The sequence below is a fragment of the Pseudophryne corroboree genome, chromosome 2, assembly GCF_028390025.1.
Source record: "Pseudophryne corroboree isolate aPseCor3 chromosome 2, aPseCor3.hap2, whole genome shotgun sequence".
Taxonomy (NCBI): domain Eukaryota; kingdom Metazoa; phylum Chordata; class Amphibia; order Anura; family Myobatrachidae; genus Pseudophryne; species Pseudophryne corroboree.
The window spans coordinates 445007887-445027540 of record NC_086445.1 but is presented as its reverse complement, the minus strand read 5'-3'; the positions used below and the strand labels follow the sequence as shown (position 1 = coordinate 445027540).

The 19654-nt window shown below is 47.3% G+C and overlaps 1 protein-coding gene across 1 annotated transcript in view; it reads left to right on the top strand.

Annotated features, from left to right (window-relative positions):
* NUP88 (nucleoporin 88) overlaps window positions 1–19654 on the top strand; it is a 176048-nt gene that overhangs the window by 112112 nt on the left and 44282 nt on the right. The window contains exon 12 of the mRNA XM_063953674.1: window positions 5466–5591. Within this exon, the coding sequence (XP_063809744.1) occupies window positions 5466–5591 (126 nt within the window). The remainder of the gene's footprint in view (window positions 1–5465; window positions 5592–19654) is intronic.

Below are 19654 nucleotides of genomic sequence, written 5' to 3'. Positions count from 1 at the left end.
CGTTGAGTTGGATATGTGGATTTCTAAAGTTACTGCAGGAAAATCCATGTTTCTCCCCTCTGGGGCCCCGCCGGCTAGGCTTTCCTACCCGGGGCTGTCTACCCAGTCCTTTTGGACTACAAGGTTTAGATCAAGAGCATTGGAGGCACCTCTGGTGCCTCCAATGCAGCGAGAGGCACCAGAGGTAAGACAAGAAAACCAGCAGCCACAGGTTCTCAGGAACAGAGCACCAGTTCAGCTTCCACTAAGGCCTCAGCATGACTGTGCCTCCTCACCCCAAGGGGATGTCTAGGTGGGAGCTCAACTGCGTCACTTCAGCCGCATCTGGGAAGACTCCTGCCAGGATACCTGGGTAAGGGACCTCCACTCTCAGGGCTACAAGCTGGAGTTCGACAGCGCTCCTCCCCAACGATTTTTCAAATCAAACTTACCAGTTTGGAGGATACACGAGTTACGCTACAACAGGCCATCATAAAGTTGGTCCGGTCCCCAAGTCATTGTTCCAGTGCCACTACAACAACAGGGAAAGGGTTACTATTCCAACCTGCTTGTCGTACCAAAATCGTACGGTTCGGTAAGGCCCATTTTGAATCTAATATCCTTGAACGCTTACCGAAAAGCTTTTAAGTTCTTGATGGAATCCTTGTGAGCAGTGATTGCGGGTCTGGAATCACGGTACTTCATGGTCTCGCTGGATATAAAGGACGCTTATCTCCATATCCCGATTTGGCCGCCTCATCAGGCCTTCCTGCGGTTTGCCCTGCTGAACGATCACTACAAGTTCCAGGTGCTACCCTTTGGCCTGTACACGGCTCCGAGGGTTTTCACAAAGGTAATGGCGGAAATTATGTTCCACCTCCGAGTCCAGGGGGTAAATATTGTCCCTTACCTGGACGATCTCTTGATAAAGGTGAGATCCAGGGAGCTTCTATTGCTCAATATAGACTGCACTATTCAGCTTCTGTTCACAACATGAGTGGATCCTCAATCTACACAAGTCCCACCTGGAGCTTACTTAGCGGCTCCTGTTCCTGGGAATGTTTCTGGATACTGTGTGGCTCAGAAAGTGTTCCTCCCAGAGGAAAAAGCAAGGACACTCCAGGAGATGGTCCGGTTGGTGCCACAGCCTACTCTGATATCATCAATCTTTGCATACAATTGTTGGGAAAGATGGTAGCCTCATACGAGGCCATCCAATACGGAAGGTTCCATGCCAGAACATTTTAATTGTATCTCCTGAGCAAGTGGTCCGGATCACATCTTCAGATGCACCGGATAATAAGTCTGTTACCTCAGGCCAGGATCTCCCTCCTGTGGTGGCTGCAGTCCTTAAACCTGCTGGAAGGTCGCAGCTTCGGTATTCAGGATTGGATCCTCCTCACGACAGATGTGAGTCTGAGAGGATGGGGAGCTGTCACCCAAGGGGCTCAGTTCCAGGGCAGATGGTCAGCCCACAAAGCCCTTCTTCCAATCAACATTCTGGAACTTCGGGCGATCTACAGTGCTCTGATTAAGGCCTCTCACCTGCTCAGGAATGGGGCGATCCGAGTGCAGTCGGACAACACCACGGCGGTGGCTTACATAAATCGACAAGGAGGTACAAAAAGCAGAGCCTGCATGCGAGAGGTATCCAAGATACTTCTCTGGGCAGAAAGAAACGCAAGAACAATGTCCGCCATCTTCAGTCCGATAGTGGACCACTGGGAAGCAGACTTCCTGAGTCGTCACAATCTCCACCTGGGAGAGTGGGGTCTCCACCAACAGGTGTTTCAACAGATCATCGACCTGTGGGGTTGTCCACAGATAGACATGGCATCTCGACTCAACAAGAAGCTTCACTGGAATTGCTCAAGAACCAGGGACCTCAGACGAGGGCAATAGATGCGCTGACGTCTCCTTGGCCTTACCGGCTGGTCTACCTGTTTCCTGTAATTCCGTTGCTCCTGAGGGTGCTCAAGCGAATCAGGAATCATGGAGTCCAGGTAATTCTTATTGCCCCGGATTGGCCTCAGAAGGCGTGGTACGCGGATCTTCTGGACATGTCCGTCGAAGACCCTTGGCCTCTGCCAATGAGAAGAGATCTTCTGCAACAAGGACCGTTCGTCTACCCGGACTTACAGCGACTTCGTTTGACGGCTTGGAAGTTGAGTGGAAAATCAACTTCCAAAGCAAGGGCATTTCCAAAGAGGTTATTGCAACCATGGTTCAGGCCAGAAAAACTGTGACGTCAAAACACTATCATATCTAGAATAGATATGTTTCTTGGTGTGAGGTACGTACGTACGTACGTACGTACGTACGTACGTACGTACCTACCTGCTGAATTCCACTAGGGACGTTTCTTACATTTTCTGAAGGCGGGTGTGGATAAGGGCTTGCATCTGGGTTCCATTAGGGTCCAGATCTCGGCTCTCTCAATCTTCTTTCAGAAGCAGTTGGCAATGTTGCCAAAAGTTTAGACCTTTTTGCAAGGGGTACTTCACATACAACCTCCATTTGTGCCGCCCACGGCACCTTGGGATTTGAATATGGTGTTGGAATTTCTACAGTCCTCCTGGTTTAAACCTCTGATGACGCTAGAAGACAAGTACCTCACGTGGAAGACAGTGATGTTACGGGCCCTGGCTTTGCTAGGCGTGTCTCAGAATTGGGGGCCCTCTCGTGTAAAAGTCCATACTTGATCTTTTACAAGGATAGAGCGGAGCTCAGGACTAGGCAGCAGTTCCTGCCGAAGGTTGTCTCTGCGTTCCACCTAAACCAACCAATTGTTGTCCCGTCTAGTGCTGGCATTTCTGCTCCTCCGGAGTCGTTGGATGCTGTGCGAGCCTTGAAGATTTATGTCTAAAGGACGGCTCTGATACGAAAGACTGATTCCTTATTCGTGCTCTATGATGCGCAGAAAAAGGGTTGGCCTGCTTCAAAGCAGTCCATTGCTCGTTGGCTGAAGTTGACTATCCAACAGGCCTATGTGTCGGCAGCCTTACCTGTTCCACAGTCTCTGAAGGCCCATTGTACCAGATCGGTAGGGTCTTCCTGGGCAGCAACCTGTGGCGTATCGGCCTTGCAACTATGCCAAGCTGCTACCCGGTGGGGAAGAACACCTTTGTGAAGTTCTACAAGTTTGGTATCCTGGCCAAAGAGGGTACCCAGTTTGGGCAGGTGGTGCTGCAGACGTCTCCGCACATTCCCGCCCATTCTGGAAGCTTTGGGACTTCCCCATTGTACTAAGTGAACCCCAGTATCCCTTATGGATGTTAGAGAAAACGGGATTTTAATACCTACCGGTAAATCCCTTCCTCGTTGTCCATAAGGGATACTGGGCGCCTGCCTCAGTGCGTTGACATGTCTGCAGGTTTTTCTTGTCAAAAAGTTTACCTGTTCAGCTGTTGCTGTTTGTTACCAGCCGTTGCTGGTCGTTTTAGGTTATTGGTGTGCTGGTGTATGAATCTCCCGACTCATTATGTTCCTTGTCTCAAGTATGTCCATTCTCCTTCGGGCACAGTCTTACCTATACTGGCTGTAGGAGAGGCCATAGAGGGGAGGAGCCAGCACACCCAGTTGAAGAAATTTAAAGTGCACCGGCTCCTTTGGACCCCATCTATACCCCATCATACCAAGTGAACACCAGTATCCCTTTTTTATGGTAGAAAATTGTATTACCAGACAAAAATTACCACATACCAATTTTGAAAACGTGTAAATATTTATTAGCGCAAATGATGTTACAGGCATATTAATTAGATAAAATTCCAACTATACAAATACTTAAATAAGACTATATAAGGGGAATTCAATTCCGGGCGATGGATGCAAATTGCCGAATGTTTAAATGCAGGCACAGGCACTCCTCGTCTCGCATCATTTGCTCGGATGTCCGAATGCCAAATTCGCACAAAAGTGCTTGCTACCCTATGCGGTACCAAACACTTCTGTGCGTGATCCCGCTGCCATAAAGTGCAGCAGCTGCGGCGCTGTTTCTGCTGAGCAAAGCACTAGCTGTCATTCCATATCTAGATGACCTTTTGATACAGCCGAGCTTGATTTCTCTTCTTCTGACCCACATGCAACTGACAGCTGCACATAGTTAAAAAAAAAAAAAAAAAATGTATTAACAGTCCAATCTCTTCCCTGCCAAGCACATGTTTTTCTGGCACCAGATTTCAGAGTCCCACTGGAATAGATGATTCTCCATAGTGTTTATCGCAAATTTCTCTTCACCTTCTCTAAGCAAGTGAAAAGTTGGGTAACAACCCTATGTTTGGGTAAATATGTTGGGATTTGGTTCATAACCCCTTGGACACCTATTCCCCCCCCCCCTAATTAGACACTTTGAAGTTTTTAATTACTTTCAATTGGCCAATAATAAAATGTCAGTTTCGGGATGAAAAAGTGCAAAGTGATGGAAATTGGTGTACAAGGTATGGTACAGGTATATGGGGGTGATTTATGAATGTGACGTGTTTTTAGGCTTGAAAAAATTACCAATTACCCCCACCTGCAAAGCTTTTAAAGTGCCTTTATTTGACCCAAATATATACTTCTACCCATTTTCATGTACACCAAATTTAATGAGCGCATTTATTTTTCACACAAAGCTTGCTTTTTATAATTTTTCATGTGTTTTTAAAAAATACTTATTGCAGCCATTTAACACATCTTATGTCCCCAATATTTTTTTTATTTTTTATTATGCCCTCTAATATACTTCTGTATTGTTATCTTATGTCACATTGACATTTCTGGGGGTACAGGCTGATTTCCCCATTTTTGAATGCACCTTTTACTGGTTAACACATGGCAGGTCACCCATTTTCCCAACTTTCTAATAGGATAGGTTGAAAAACGGGAGCACGCGTACCCGCCATAAACAGTTTTTGGGCTGATAGGTGCGTTAACTTTACTCACTATTGTGTCTTATTGGATACCCCCAATTGCGTCCACTGCGGGCTATGTACTAAGCCTTGGAGTTAAAGTACCAGCTGACCAGCACCTAACTGCAATGTTACACGCTGTGTTTGAAAAATGACTTGTATTTAAATTCTTCACCTAGAAAGTGTCTTGTTAATGGCTATTGGCTTTGCAAGAAGGCTGTCAAAATAGTCTACCTATCTTTTAGATCACCACGTTTCATAGAAGACAGAACGGTCCAGCGGTGCGCACAAATCCTTTGTTTCAGCATGATGTGGTGTCAAATTTCCATCTGGACCTGGTTTTGAAACCGCTTTGGTTTAGTGTATGCTTCCCTAGTGCCAGCTGTGGAATGCCCCAAGGTAGTAGTCCCCAAAAGTGGATGAATGAGAAAATAGGATTTTTTGAGCTTCAGGTGATATATTTCTCTGAATCCATTTGAGATGCACTGCTACACACTTGTGTGTGCAAATAAAACAAAAAACTTACACACTGTCCTTGCTTGAATTATTATTTTTTTAATCTAGCATGAAAACTTTCTTTTTTTTTTTTTTAAGCTCCTCAAATAAAGACTCCTCTCCTCCACCTGAGGAGTGTCTGCAGTTGCTGAGCAGGGCAACCCAGGTGTTTCGAGAGGAATATGTCCTAAAACAGGATCTGGCTAGGGAGGAGATCCAGCGAAGGTAAGCTATCTAGCGATTTATTTATTTTGTATACTGTCCATGTGTACCATCAATTAAAAATATTTATAAATGTATTTAATAAAAATAAAAAAAAATTGATATCCTACCAAAAGTATTAAAGTAGGATGTCAAAAACTTGTATAGGAATTCAAAATATTTGGCCATATACCCTTACGATATAGCCTATAGATCCTAGCCTTCCTCAGTTCTGCTCTCCCATGTAACGCTTTTTTTATATTTGGCCATATACCCTTACGATATAGCCTATAGATCCTAGCCTTCCTCAGTTCTGCTCTCCCATGTAACGCTTTTCCCCCCTTACGGTCACACTTATGTCCATTAATGCCAAGAGTTGTAACTTCCCTCAGAAACCGAAGGCTGCACTATGGGATAGATGGGATAGATATTCCAGCAGTTCAGGAGACCAGCAATCACCACCTGCCTTTTCTCATTTGCCTTATCGTTTAGGTTATTATGCTAATGAGCCTGTGCAGAAGAGAGGGTTTGCAGTCCTTTTCATTTTGCCATTGCACCTTCTCCCTAGACTTACAATTTGCAGATAATTTGGGCTGGTCTCTTATATTGACAGGGAAAGACGTTACTTTAGCATCTATTTGTGCGCCAAACTATGGCCAGTTATCACGTATTAAGAAATTTAGCAAGATACAGGAAGTTTGTAAGGGGTCAGTTCTCTTCCTAGGTGACTTTAATTTCATACTGATCCTAAAATGGATATTGGGATATTGTCGAGCGACAGGGAAAATGGCACCAACACGGTCACAAGCTTTCTGGCCTCCCAGGATGCATTGGGGCCTTTACCATATAGTCCCGCCCACTGACTCAGTCAGATCAGTTTTTTGTTTGGTGCGGCAAGAAGCCGCATGGTCGCACGGCTGCTGAGAGTAGCAGCCTCAAGCTTTGTTATTTTATTTTTATAGACTTACTATATTGTTTTTTTCTCTGACGTCCTAGTGGATGCTGGGTACTCCGTAAGGACCATGGGGAATAGACGGGCTCCGCAGGAGACTGGGCACTCTAAAAGAAAGATTAGGTACTATCTGGTGTGCACTGGCTCCTCCCTCTATGCCCCTCCTCCAGACCTCAGTTAGAATCTGTGCCCGGCTCGAGCTGGTTGCACACTAGGGGCTCTCCTGAGCTTCTAGTAAAGAAAGTATTTGTTAGGTTTTTTATTTTCAGTGAGATCTGCTGGCAACAGACTCACTGCTACGAGGGACAGGGGAGAGAAGCGAACCTACCTGCTTGCAGCTAGCTTGGGCTTCTTAGGCTACTGGACACCATTAGCTCCAGAGGGATCGAACACAGGCCCAGCCTCGGTCGTCTGGTCCCGGAGCCGCGCCGCCGTCCCCCTTGCAGAGCCAGAAGCAAGAAGAACATCCTGGAAATCGGCGGCTGAAGACTCCGGTCTTCATTAAGGTAGCGCACAGCACTGCAGCTGTGCGCCATTGCTCCCTATGCACACCACATACTCCGGTCACTGATGGGTGCAGGGCGCTGGGGGGGGGGGGCGCCCTGGGCTGCAATTATAGTACCTTACTTTGGCAAACAGCACATAATATAGTCTAAAAAACTATATATGTGCAAAAATCCCCTGCCATAACATAAATATAAGAGCGGGAGAAGTCCGCCGAGAAGGGGGCGGGGCTATCTCCCTCAGCACACTGGCGCCATTTCCTCTTCACAGCTCTGCTGGAAGACAGCTCCCCAGGCTCTCCCCTGCAGTTTCCAGGTTCAAAGGGTAAAAAAGAGAGGGGGGACACTAAATTTAGGCGCAAACTGTATATGTAAAGCAGCTATAGGGAAAAATCACTTTGTGTTAGTGTAAATCCCTGATTATATAGCGCTGTGGTGTGTGCTGACATACTCTCTCTCTCTGTCTCCCCAAAGGACTTTGTGGGGTCCTGTCCTCAGTCAGAGCATTCCCTGTGTGTGTGCGGTGTGTCGGTACGACTGTGTCGACATGTTTGATGAGGAGGCTTATGTGGAGGCGGAGCAGGTGCCGACAAGTGTGATGTCACCCCCTGCGGGGTCGACACCAGAGTGGATGGATATGTGGAAGGTATTACCCGACAGTGTCAACTCCTTACATAAAAGGCTGGATGACGTAACAGCCGTGGGACAGCCGGCTTCTCAGCCCGTGCCTGCCCAGGCGTCTCAAAGACCATCAGGGGCTCACAAACGCCCGCTACCTCAGATGGCAGACACAGATGTCGACACGGAGTCTGACTCCAGTGTCAACGAGGATGAGACATATACACAATCCACAAGGGGCATCCGTTGCATGATTACGGCAATGAAAAATGTGTTATACATTTCTGACATTAACCCAAGTACCACTAAAAAGGGTATTATGTTTGGGGAGAAAAAGCAGCCAGTGTTTTTCCCCCCATCAGATGAGTTGAATGAAGTGTGTGAAGAAGCGTGGGGTTCCCCCTATAAGAAACTGGTAATTTCTAAAAAGTTACTGATGGCATACCCTTTCCCGCCAGAGGATAGGTCACGTTGGGAGATATCTCCTAGGGTGGATAAGGCGCTCACACGCTTGTCAAAAAAGGTGGCACTGCCGTCTCAGGATACGGCCGCCTTGAAGGAGCCTGCTGATAGAAAGCAGGAGGCTATCCTGAAGTCTGTATATACACACTCAGGTACTATACTGAGACCTGCAATTGCTTCAGCATGGATGTGTAGTGCTGCTGCAGCGTGGTCTGATACCCTGTCAGATAATATTGATACCCTCGACAGGGATACTATTTTGCTAACCATAGAGCATATTAAACACGTCGTCTTATATATGAGGGATGCACAGAGGGATATTCGCCGGCTGGCATCTAGAATTAATGCAATGTCCATTTCTGCCAGGAGGGTATTATGGACCCGGCAGTGGACAGGTGATGCTGATTCTAAAAGGCACATGGAGGTTTTGCCTTATAAGGGTGAGGAATTGTTTGGGGATGGTCTCTCGGACCTCGTATCCACAGCAACAGCTTGGAAATCGACATTTTTACCTCAGGCTCCCTCACAACCTAAGAAAGCACCGTACTATCAGGTACAGTCCTTTCGGCCTCAGAAAGGCAAGCGGATAAAAGGTGCTTCCTTTCTGCCCAGAGGCAGGGGGAGAGGGAAAAAGCTGCACCAGACAGCCAGTTCCCAGGAACAAAAATCCTCCCCTGCTTCTACTGAGTCCACCGCATGACGCTGAGGCTCCACAGACGGAGCCAGGTGCGGTGGGGGCGCGTCTCCGGATCTTCAGCGACCAGTGGGTTCGCTCACAGGTGGATCTCTGGGTTCTACAAGTGGTATCTCAAGGATACAAGCTGGAATTCGAGGCATCTCCCCCTTGCCGTTACCTCAAATCAGCCTTGCCAACTACTCCCCAGGACTGGGAGGTAGTACTGGCGGCAATTCACAAGCTGTACCTCCAGCAGGTGAAAATAAAAGTTCCCCTCCTTCAACAGGGACGGGGTTACTATTCCACAATGTTTGTGGTACCGAAACCAGATGGTTCGGTGAGACCCATTCTAAAATTTAAATCCTTGATCACTTATATAAGGAAGTTTAAGTTCAAAATGGAATCGCTCAGGGCGGTTATTGCAAGCCTGGAAGAGGGGGATTACATGGTATCGCTGGACATCATGGATGCTTACCTACATGTCCCCATTTACCCACCTCACCAGGAGTACCTCAAGGTTGTGGTACAGAACTGACATTACCAATTCCAGACGTTGCCGTTTGGTCTGTCCACGGCACCGAGGATGTATTCCAAGGTAATGGCCAAAATGATGATACTCCTTCGAAAGAAGGGAGTTATAATTATCCCGTACTTGGACGATCTCCTTATAAAGGCGAGGTCCAAGGAGCAGTCGTTGATCGGAGTAGCACTATCTCAGGAAGTGCTACAACAGCACGGCTGGATTCTGAATATCCCAAAGTCGCAGCTGGTTCCTACGACGCGTCTGCTGATATTGGGCATGTTTCTGAACACAGAACAGAAGAAGGTGTTTCTCCCGGAGGAGCAGGCCACGGAGTTGTCATCTCTGGTCAGAGACCTCCTGAAACCAAAACAGGCGTCGGTGCATCATTGCACGCGAGCCCTGGAAAAGATGGTAGCTTCTTACGAAGCAATTCCCTTCGGCAGGTTCCATGCAAGGAACTTTCAGTGGGACCTGTTAGACAAGTGAGGATCGCATCTTCAGATGCATCGGCTGATCACCCTGTCCCCGAGGGCCAGGGTGTCTCTGCTGTGGTGGCTGCAGAGTGCTCATCTTCTCGAGGGCCGCAGATTCGGCATTCAGGACTGGGTCCTGGTGACCACGGATGCAAGCCTCCGAGGTTGGGGAGCAGTCACTCAGGGAAGAAATTTCCGAGGACAATGGTCGAGTCAGGAGACTTCCCTACACATAAATATTCTGGACCTAAGGGCCATTTACAATGCCCTAAGGCAAGCAGAACCCCTGCTTCAAAACCAGCCAGTGCTGATTCAGTCAGACAACATCACGGCTGTCGCCCATGTAAACCGACAAGGCGGCACAAGAAGCAGGATGGCGTTGGCAGAAGCCACAAGGATTCTCCGATGGGCGGAGTATCACGTGCTAACACTGTCAGCAGTGTTCATTCCGGGTGTGGAAAACTAGGAAGCGGACTTCCTCAGCAGGCACGACCTCCACCCGGGAGAGTGGGGACTTCATCCAGAAGTCTTCACGCAGATTGTGAACCGTTGGGAACGGCCACAGGTGGACATGATGGCGTCCCGCCTCAACAAAAAGCTAAAAAAGTATTGCGCCAGGTCAAGAGACCCTCAGGCGATAGCTGTGGACGCACTAGTGACACCGTGGGTGTACCAGTCGGTTTGTGTGTTCCCTCCTCTTCCTCTCATACCCAAGGTACGGAGGATAGTAAGTAAGAGAGAAGTAAGAACTATACTCGTAGTTCCGGATTGGCCAAGAAGAACTTGGTACCCAGAACTACAAGAAATGATCTCGGAGGACCCATGGCCTCTGTCTCTCAGACAGGACTTGTTACTGCAGGGGCCCTGTCTGTTCCAAGACTTACCGCGGCTGCGTTTGAAGGCTTGGCGGTTGAACGCCGGATCCTAACGGAAAAGGGCGTTCCAGATGAAGTGATTCCTACGCTGTTAAAGGCTTGGAAAGACGCTGCCTTAAGTTCAGACGTTGTTAAGGGAGTGCTGCATATTCAGCCCCCTTTTGTGCTTCCAGTGGCACCTTGGGATCTCAACGTGGTGTTGGTTTTCCTAAAATCACATTGTTTTGAGCCACTTCAGAACGTGGAGTTGAAGTATCTCACGTGGAAAGTGGTCATATATATTTGGCCTTGGCTTCGGCTAGGCGTGTGTCAGAATTGGCGGCTTTGTCATGTGAAAGCCCTTATCTGATCTTCCATAAGGACAGGGCAGAATTGAGGATTCGTCCCCAATTTCTCCCTAAGGTGGTATCAGCGTTTCATTTGAACCAACCTATTGTGGTACCTGCGACTACTCGGGACTTGGAGGCCTCCAAGTTGCTGGATGTAGTCCGGGCCCTGAAAATCTATGTTTCCAGGACGGCTAGAGTCAGAAATACTGACTCGTTGTTTATCCTGCATGCACCCAACAAGCTGGGTGCTTCTGCTTCTAAGCAGACTATTGCTCGCTGGATCTGTAGCACGATTCAACTTGCACATTCTGCGGCTGGACTGCTGCATCCTAAATCAGTAAAAGCCCATTCCACGAGGAAGGGGGCTCTTCTTGGGCGGCTGCCCAAGGGGTCTCGGCATTACAACTTTGCCGAGCTGCTACCTGGTCGGGGTCAAACACGTTTGCAAAATTCTACAAGTTTGATACCCTGGCTGTGGAGGACCTTGAGTTTGCTCATGCGGTGCTGCAGAGTCATCCGCACTCTCCCGCCCGTTTGGGAGCTTTGGTATAATCCCCATGGTCCTTACGGAGTACCCAGCATCCACTAGGACGTCAGAGATAATAAGAATTTACTCACCGGTAATTCTATTTCTCGTAGTCCGTAGTGGATGCTGGGAGCCCGTCCCAAGTGCGGACTCTCTGCAATACGTGTATATAGTTATTGCTTAACTAAAGGGTTTTGTTATGAGCCATCTGTTAATGAGGCTCATTTGTTGTTCATACTGTTAACTGGGTATAGGAATCACAAGTTGTACGGTGTGATTGGTGTGGCTGGTATGAGTCTTACCCTGGAATCCAAATCCTTTCCTTGTACTGTCAGCTCTTCCGGGCACAGTTTCCCTAACTGAGGTCTGGAGGAGGGGCATAGAGGGAGGAGCCAGTGCACACCAGATAGTACCTAATCTTTCTTTTAGAGTGCCCAGTCTCCTGCGGAGCCCGTCTATTCCCCATGGTCCTTACGGAGTACCCAGCATCCACTACGGACTACGAGAAATAGAATTACCGGTGAGTAAATTCTTATTTTTTAGCAACTTCTCTTAACAGCGTCTTAAAAGCATACTAGAGACAGAGTCGCTCCAACAACTCCCCGGGTCGCAACAGCGCTTGCCTTCGGGTATTAGTGCTGTCTCGACGGGCGTCTGTGTCGGATGTTCTATCAGGTCCAGCAGACGTAACCAGGCTGTGGCCGGAGCATGGGGAGACGGTGAGTCTATGGACTTCCTCTTACTAGAGGGGTCAGGACACGGCTACACTGATTTGGTGGAGACTACAAACAGTGTGTTGATGCGCCGAACATCTAGAGTGCGACAGCGCTACGCTCCGGGGATCATAGGCGCCAGGACTAGGTAGAGGCCGCGATCCTTGGAGTTTAAGTCAACATGGGGATTCAGACGCTCTCCTGGCCGTCCCTCCTCCGAGTTCATGGCCAGTTCCCACGTGTTTCTCGTTCCATCAACTGAATGACCTCACTTCCGGCTCAGACACTACCACGAGGGTACTCTGTCGCAGCTTAGACGCTGCGGTTGTGTACACTGGAGATAAACCCGCCCAGACCGAGTCGCAAGCCTTAGTGTCTGCATACACGTGGAAGTCGCTCAGCGTCCGTGTCCGTTATCAGTTATCAAGAGTGGCAGTGTACACCAGTAGCGTCTGAATCCACTCAGCGTCTTACGAGCGTATTTGCTTGGATATGGAAGTGTGGTGAGTCTCCCTGTATCCCGCTCTACGGAGGCAGGGTATACAGTACTAAAAATTCCTTCTACTTGTTAGTATGCATTGTTAATTTTTAGTACCTATTGCATATGAGACCTGTATATTACTGTGTTTTCTGCATGCTATGTTGAAAAAAGGAACAGTTAAAAAACAGAAGTACAATTTTCCTACTTATGTATAAGTTGTTATGGAGGTTGTATTCTCATATGGTAATGTCTAATGCTTTAACATGTAACTGACTGCTAGTATGTGTGCTGAGTTTTCTGTGTAATGTCAGTCCTGTTCTGACCCTCAAATCAGGTGCACTGTGGTCAGATTGATCTCACCTCTAAATACTGACATATAGGGTGTTTTTCAATCACAAAATTGTGTAGTCAATAACCGATTAATACCATGTCTGTGAGCGGCAAAAGTGACGAGGAGAATTTATCAAGCACTCCTACAGCCCTAACATGCTTATCTTGTAAATCAGGGGTAATTGACATGAATCAATTGGTCACTTATGAGGGTTTGTGTGCAAACTGTTTCGCTTTTCAGCGAAGTAAAAAACAGGAGTTGGTTCAACCACCAACAGAGCCACCATGGAATATGTTCGCAAAGACTCTATCTTCAATAGCGGACAGGTTAGCTTCGGTAGCACCACCTCAAGGGTTAGGTTACACTATGAACCCATATATGCAGCTCCCTTCCTATGGTTTGGTTCCAGTAGCCTCTACAAGCAACCAAGGGACAGGTAAGACTAAGACAGATACGTCTGTGTGGCAGAATACACAAGATGATACATCGGATGATGATGATACAATAGATTCAACTCCGTATGATGATCAGTCGCAGAGCTTTAGTTCAGAAGATGTAGCTGAACTTATTTATGCTGTGAAGGCTGTTCTCTCGTTGGAAGAGCCAGCCAAGACAGTGTTAAAAGCTAAAGCACCTGTATTTAAACAAACAAAATCCGTGAAAGCTGAATTCCCAGCGTCAGATGAGCTGACGGAAATGATGGATGAGTCTTGGGCAGCGCCCAGTAAAAAGTATAAGATTCCTAAGAGATGGGATTCTTATTATCCATTTCCTGCTGTGGATTGTTCGAAAAGAGAAGTTCCTCCAAAAGTAGATGCACATGTTCTGCGACTCGTGCATAAATCTGCTTTACCACTGTCATCTACCTCATTGAATGATGTCACAGACAGAAGGGTAGAGAGCCTTTTGAAAAATATATTTCCTCAAGTAGGAGCAGTGGTAAGACCTGCTATGGCTTCGGCCTGGGTAGCAAAGGCAATGGGCGAATGGATAGAGGAACTAGAGAATGACATCCCTTCTCCTACTAGGGAGCAGGAGGATCGTTTTTGCCGTCTAAGACAATCTGCCCAGTATTTAGAAGAAGCAGCAATTGATGTAGGTACAGTTGCTTCTAAAGCTTCAGCCTTGACAGTAGTCGCTCACAGAGCAGTTTGGCTACGGACCTGGAAGGCAGATGCGGAGTCCAAGAAAGAATTGGAAACATTGCCTTTTGTAGGTAATATATTATTTGGAAAACCTTTTATCGGATATCCTAGAATCAGAGGCTGAATCGAAAAAGGTCAGATTTCCGGCTACTTATAACCCTAAGTCCAACGGTTTAAAATTTCGCTCATTTCGTTGGCAAAGCGAAAGCTAAAGAGGAGCCTAAGCAACCCCAGTTTAAATCCAGGGGTAGGAAGCAGTGGGCTAGCAAAAAGCCACCTTCCAAACCTGAACAGAAACCATCAGCCTGAAGAGACGGGCCTCCGCCTGGAGGATTCCAGGGTTGGGGGCCGACTCCTTCATTGTGAACACATATGGCAACAGTCAACAGCAGATGCTTGGGTGCAGAAGGTAGTATCTCAGGGGTATGGGTTCCCATTCAGGAGGCAGCCTCCTCAAAGATTTTTTTTTGCACCAGCCCATCTCGTATAGAGTCGAAGGCCAATGCCCTGCAAGAAGCAGTCCAAAAATTACTGCAGTCAGGTGTGATTGTCCCAGTACCTCCATCACAAAGGGGACAGGGGTTTTACTCCAATCTATTTCTAATCCAGAAGCCAAATGGGTCATATCGACCAATTCTAAATCTGAAAATGTTGAACAAATACATATGGATCCCGAAGTTCCACATGGAGACGTTACGCTCCATAATGTTGGCTATGGAACCGGGAGATTACATGGTATCTCTGGATGTACGGGATGCTTACCTACATGTAAATATAGCACTGTTGCATCAGTGTTACCTCAGGTTTGCCATCCTCCAGGAACATTTCCAGTTCCAAGCTCTGCCTTTCGGGCTAGCTACAGCACCCAGGGTGTTTACCAAGATCATGGTGGTTATGGCAGCTTGTCTGCGCAAACAGGGGATAAGAATATTCCCATACCTAGACGACCTGTTAATCTTAGCACAGTCGCAAGATTTACTATTGAGCCATCTTCAACAGACGATAGTTTGTTTACAGAGACACGGGTGGCTCATAAATTGGGAAAAGTCGTCACAGCTGATGGTTCATTTGGGAGCCATATTGGATTCAAACCTACAGAAGGTTCTCTTACCAGAGAAAAAGATAGTCAAGGTGCAGGTCATGGCTCAGGAAGATTTGCAAGCCCAGACAATGTCAGTCTATGCAGCAAAGCGACTGTTGGGTCTGATGGTATCAACCTTCGACATGGTGCAATATGCGCAGTTCCACTCCAGACCGTTGCAGCACCTTTTTCTGACCAAATGGAACGGAAATCATCAGACGATAAAGAAGCAGATGATAAAGATTCAAGTAAATGTAAAAAGGTCTCTAGCGTTGTGGCTACAAATAGACCATTTAAACAAGGGGAGACCCTTTTGGATAAGAGTGGCAAGTCCTGACAACGGATGCCAGCCTGCAGGGCTGGGGGGCGGTACTCGGAAGCCTATGGTTCCAAGGAAAATGGACTGCAAGGGAAAGTCGCCTGCCAATAAATCTGTTAGAAATAAGAGCCATTTACTTGGCTCTGGTTCAGGCAAGGGACAATCTACAAGGAAGACCAGTCCAGATCCGCTCAGACAATGCGATGGCAGTAGCATACCTCAATCATCAAGGAGGAACTCACAGCAAGAGATTGATGGAGGAAGTAACTCCCATTCTAAGATGGGCAGAACTCCATCTCCCGGCATTGTCAGCAGTATTTGTCCCGGGTGTACTAAACTGGGAAGCGGACTTTCTCAGTCTGCACACCATTCAGGAAACCGAATGGGCACTACACCCAGAAGTGTTTCAGACACTGGTGATCAGAGATGGACCTTATGGCGTCTCGTCTGAACAACAAAGTTCCAAGGTATGGATCGAGAACAAGGGACCCAGGAGCGGTCCTTGTAGATGCACTGTCAGTAGAATGGAGGTTTCAGCTGGCGTATCTGTTCCCGCCAATATCTCTGTTACCCAGAGTAGTGAGAGAGATAAAACAGGCAAAAGGAGCAATCATTCTAATAGCTCCAGCTTGGCCAAGAAGGCATTGGTACACAGATCTGTTGAGAATGTCCATGGAAGCACCGATACTGCTCCCTCAACGTCCAGATCTGCTAATGCAGGGTCCTTGTTGTCACAGTCATCTGGATCGCCTATCTTTGACGGCGTGGCTGTTGAAACCTCCATCTTAGAGGCTTAAGGTTTTTCGAAACAAGTAATCCAAACTATGCTTAGAGCAAGAAAGCCTTCTTCGGCCTGTGTATCATAGAATATGGCAAGCCTATATTCACTGGTGTACTGGAAAAAATTTAAATCCGAGATCTTTTAAAGTAGCTAGGATTTTGGATTTCCTTCAGGCAGGATTGGATAAAGGGTTGAAAATTGCTTCCTTGAGGGTTTAAGTTTCAGCATTAACTGTATGGTTTCAGCAGAAGATTGCTGATTTACAGGATGTCCGTACATTTTTTCAAGGAGTAGTACATATTCAACCTCCATTTGTTCCTCCTGCAGCTCCCTGGGATTTTAATTTAGTTCTTAAATTTCTCCAGGGTCCTCTGTTTGAACCACTTGAGAGAGCAGATCTTAAGTGGTTAATGGTTACAACCAAGTTCTTTTTTTTACTGGCAATGGCGTCAGCTAGAAGAGTGTCAGATTTAGGAGCATTATCATGTAAGTCTCCTTTCCAGACAGAGCAGTTCTCAGAACGAGATCTAGCTATCTTCCAAAGGTGGTATCGAAGTTTCACCTGAATGAAGAGATTGTAGTCCCAGCTTTTCAAGTATCGGGACTATCTGCGGGAGAAGCGTCGCTGGACGTGGTCCGGCCTTTAAGAATCTACATAGATCGTACTAGTGCCATCAGGAAAACAGATTCTCTCTTCATCCTCTACGGATTCGATAGAAGAGGATGGCCTGCTAGTAAACAGACGCTGGCGAGATGGCTCCGAATGGTAATATCAGAATCTTATTCTCATGCAGATCTCCCTATTCCGGCTAATGTCTCTGCACACTCTACACGTAAGGTAGATCCTTCTTGGGCAGCACAACAGGGTGCTTCAGCAGAACAAATATGTACGGCAGCCACATGGTCTTCCATAAACACATTCATTAGACATTATGCCTTGGATACTTTTGCCTCTCATGACACAGACTTCGGGCGAAAGGTCCTCCTGTGCAATCAGGAGCGTCCCCACCACTAAAATGGCTTTGGGAATCCCAGTGTTATCCTGTGGATAATCCTGTGGACCCAGCCAGAGAAATATACGCTATGGTAAGAACTTACCGTTGATAACGTGATTTCTCTTATGTCCACAGGTATCCACAGGGATCCCACCCTGACTCATCTGATTTGAGGATCTAGACAATCACTAAAACCTCTCCCTTCTTGTATGGAAGGGTGTGCATGTGTGTTCTTATCGCCTAAACAGGTCTCTGCCTGATGTTCCTGCCTAAAATCGCTGTGGAAAGAACTGATCTGACTGAGTCAGTGGGCGGGACTATATGGTGAAGGCCCCAATGCATCCTGGGAGGCCAGAAAGCTCGTGACTGTGTTGGTGCCATTTTCGCTGTCGCTCGACAATATCCCAATGTTATCCTGTGGATACCTGTGGACATAAGAGAAATCACGTTATCAACGGTAAGTTCTTACCATAACGTATATTTCTTCTTCAGGGACCATGGGGCTTCATAGGGTTAACATCAGATATCCCAGGATGCTCCAGTCCCTCTCCCTATAACCCCACCCCCTTGCAGGTCAGTGTTTTGTATGGTGCAGCAGAAAGCTGGATGCACATTTTTACGGGGGGCTGCAGCTCCAAAGCCTTTTTTACGTTATTTTTTTTCTCTTTTTAAACTGAACTTGTCAGTGTTGGAAGTCTGTTAGACTCCAGCACCCAGGCTCCAACACTCCCTGCTGGCGCCGAAACTCACGCACAGCCACTACCTCAGACGGGTACTTGCGGCGGGTCCCACACCATGCGACTAGCACCGCTGCTGTTGGCAACCCCCGGACTGCGTGGCCGGCCATCAGGGACCCTCATTCAAATTGCGTACTGCCACGCGTCCCGGGAGGTGTACGCTAGTGCTGACCAGGGACTCCAGGGCATATGGGGGCACAGGAAATATTTATTAAGGGCCCCCCAGTACCGGTGATTGATAAGCCAGCAGCTCCACACCCTCCTCCCCTCAGAGACTCCGGCAGCCATACCAGGGCATGTAGCCACGTCTTCTGGAACACTGGATCCAGTCCCCCTGTGAAAACGTCATCAAGGAGCCAGGTTTTTACAACACTGATATCGGTATCCGGACTCAGGTCGACAACAAAAAGGTCGACACACCTTAGGTCGACGCCAATTGGTCGACACACCTTACGGCCTAAGGTGTGTCGGCCAATTGGCGTCGACCTAAGGTGTGTCGACCTTTTTGTTGTAGACCTGGAGTCCGGATACCGATATCAGTGTTGTAAAAACCTGGCTCCTTGATGACGTTTTCACAGGGGGACTGGATCCAGTGTTCCAGAAGACGTGGCTACATGCCCTGGTATGGCTGCCGGAGTCTCTGAGGGGAGGAGGGTGTGGAGCTGCTGGCTTATCAATCACCGGTACTGGGGGGCCCTTAATAATGTCCACATGGACAAAAGGTCGACATGAGTTTTTCACGATTTTTTTCTTTTTTGGAACCTTTTCATACTTAACGATCCACGTGGACTACGATTGGAACGGTAATCTGTGCCGAGCAAAGCGGTAGCAGAGCGAAGGCACCATGCCCGAAGCGAGCCATGCGAGGGGACGCGGTGCACTAATTGGGGTTCCCGGTCACTCTACGAAGCAAACGACACAAAAAACACACAAAAAACTCATGTCGACCTTTTTCCATGTCGACCTTGTTCCTGTCGACCTTTTGTCCATGTCGACCGAAGGTGTGTCGACCAATTGGCGTCGACATAAGGTGTGTCGACCTTTTTGTTGTCGACCCTGAGTCCCAGACCCCTGATATCCTACCTGCTGACAACCAAAGCTGAATAGTTGATAAAGTGCACATTGCAGTTATACCATTGTATTTCTGCTGTCTGATTATTTCTCTTCAGCTTTACATATACAGGTTGAGTATGCCTTATCCAAAATGCTTGGGACCAGAGGTATTTTGGATATGGGATTTTACCGTATTTTGGAATAATTGCATACCATAATGAGATATCATGGTGATGGAACCCAAGTCTAAGCACAGAATGTATTTGTTTCATATACACCTTATACACACAGCCTGAATGTCATTTTAGCCAATATTTTTTATAACTTTGTGCATTAAACAAAGTGTGTGTACATTCACACAATTCATTTATGTTTCTTATACACCTTATACACACAACCTGAAGGTCATTTAATACAATATTTTTAATAACTTTGTGTGTTAAACAAGGTTTGTGTACATTGAGCCATCAAAAAACAAACGTTTCACTATCTCACTCAAAAAAGTCCGTATTTC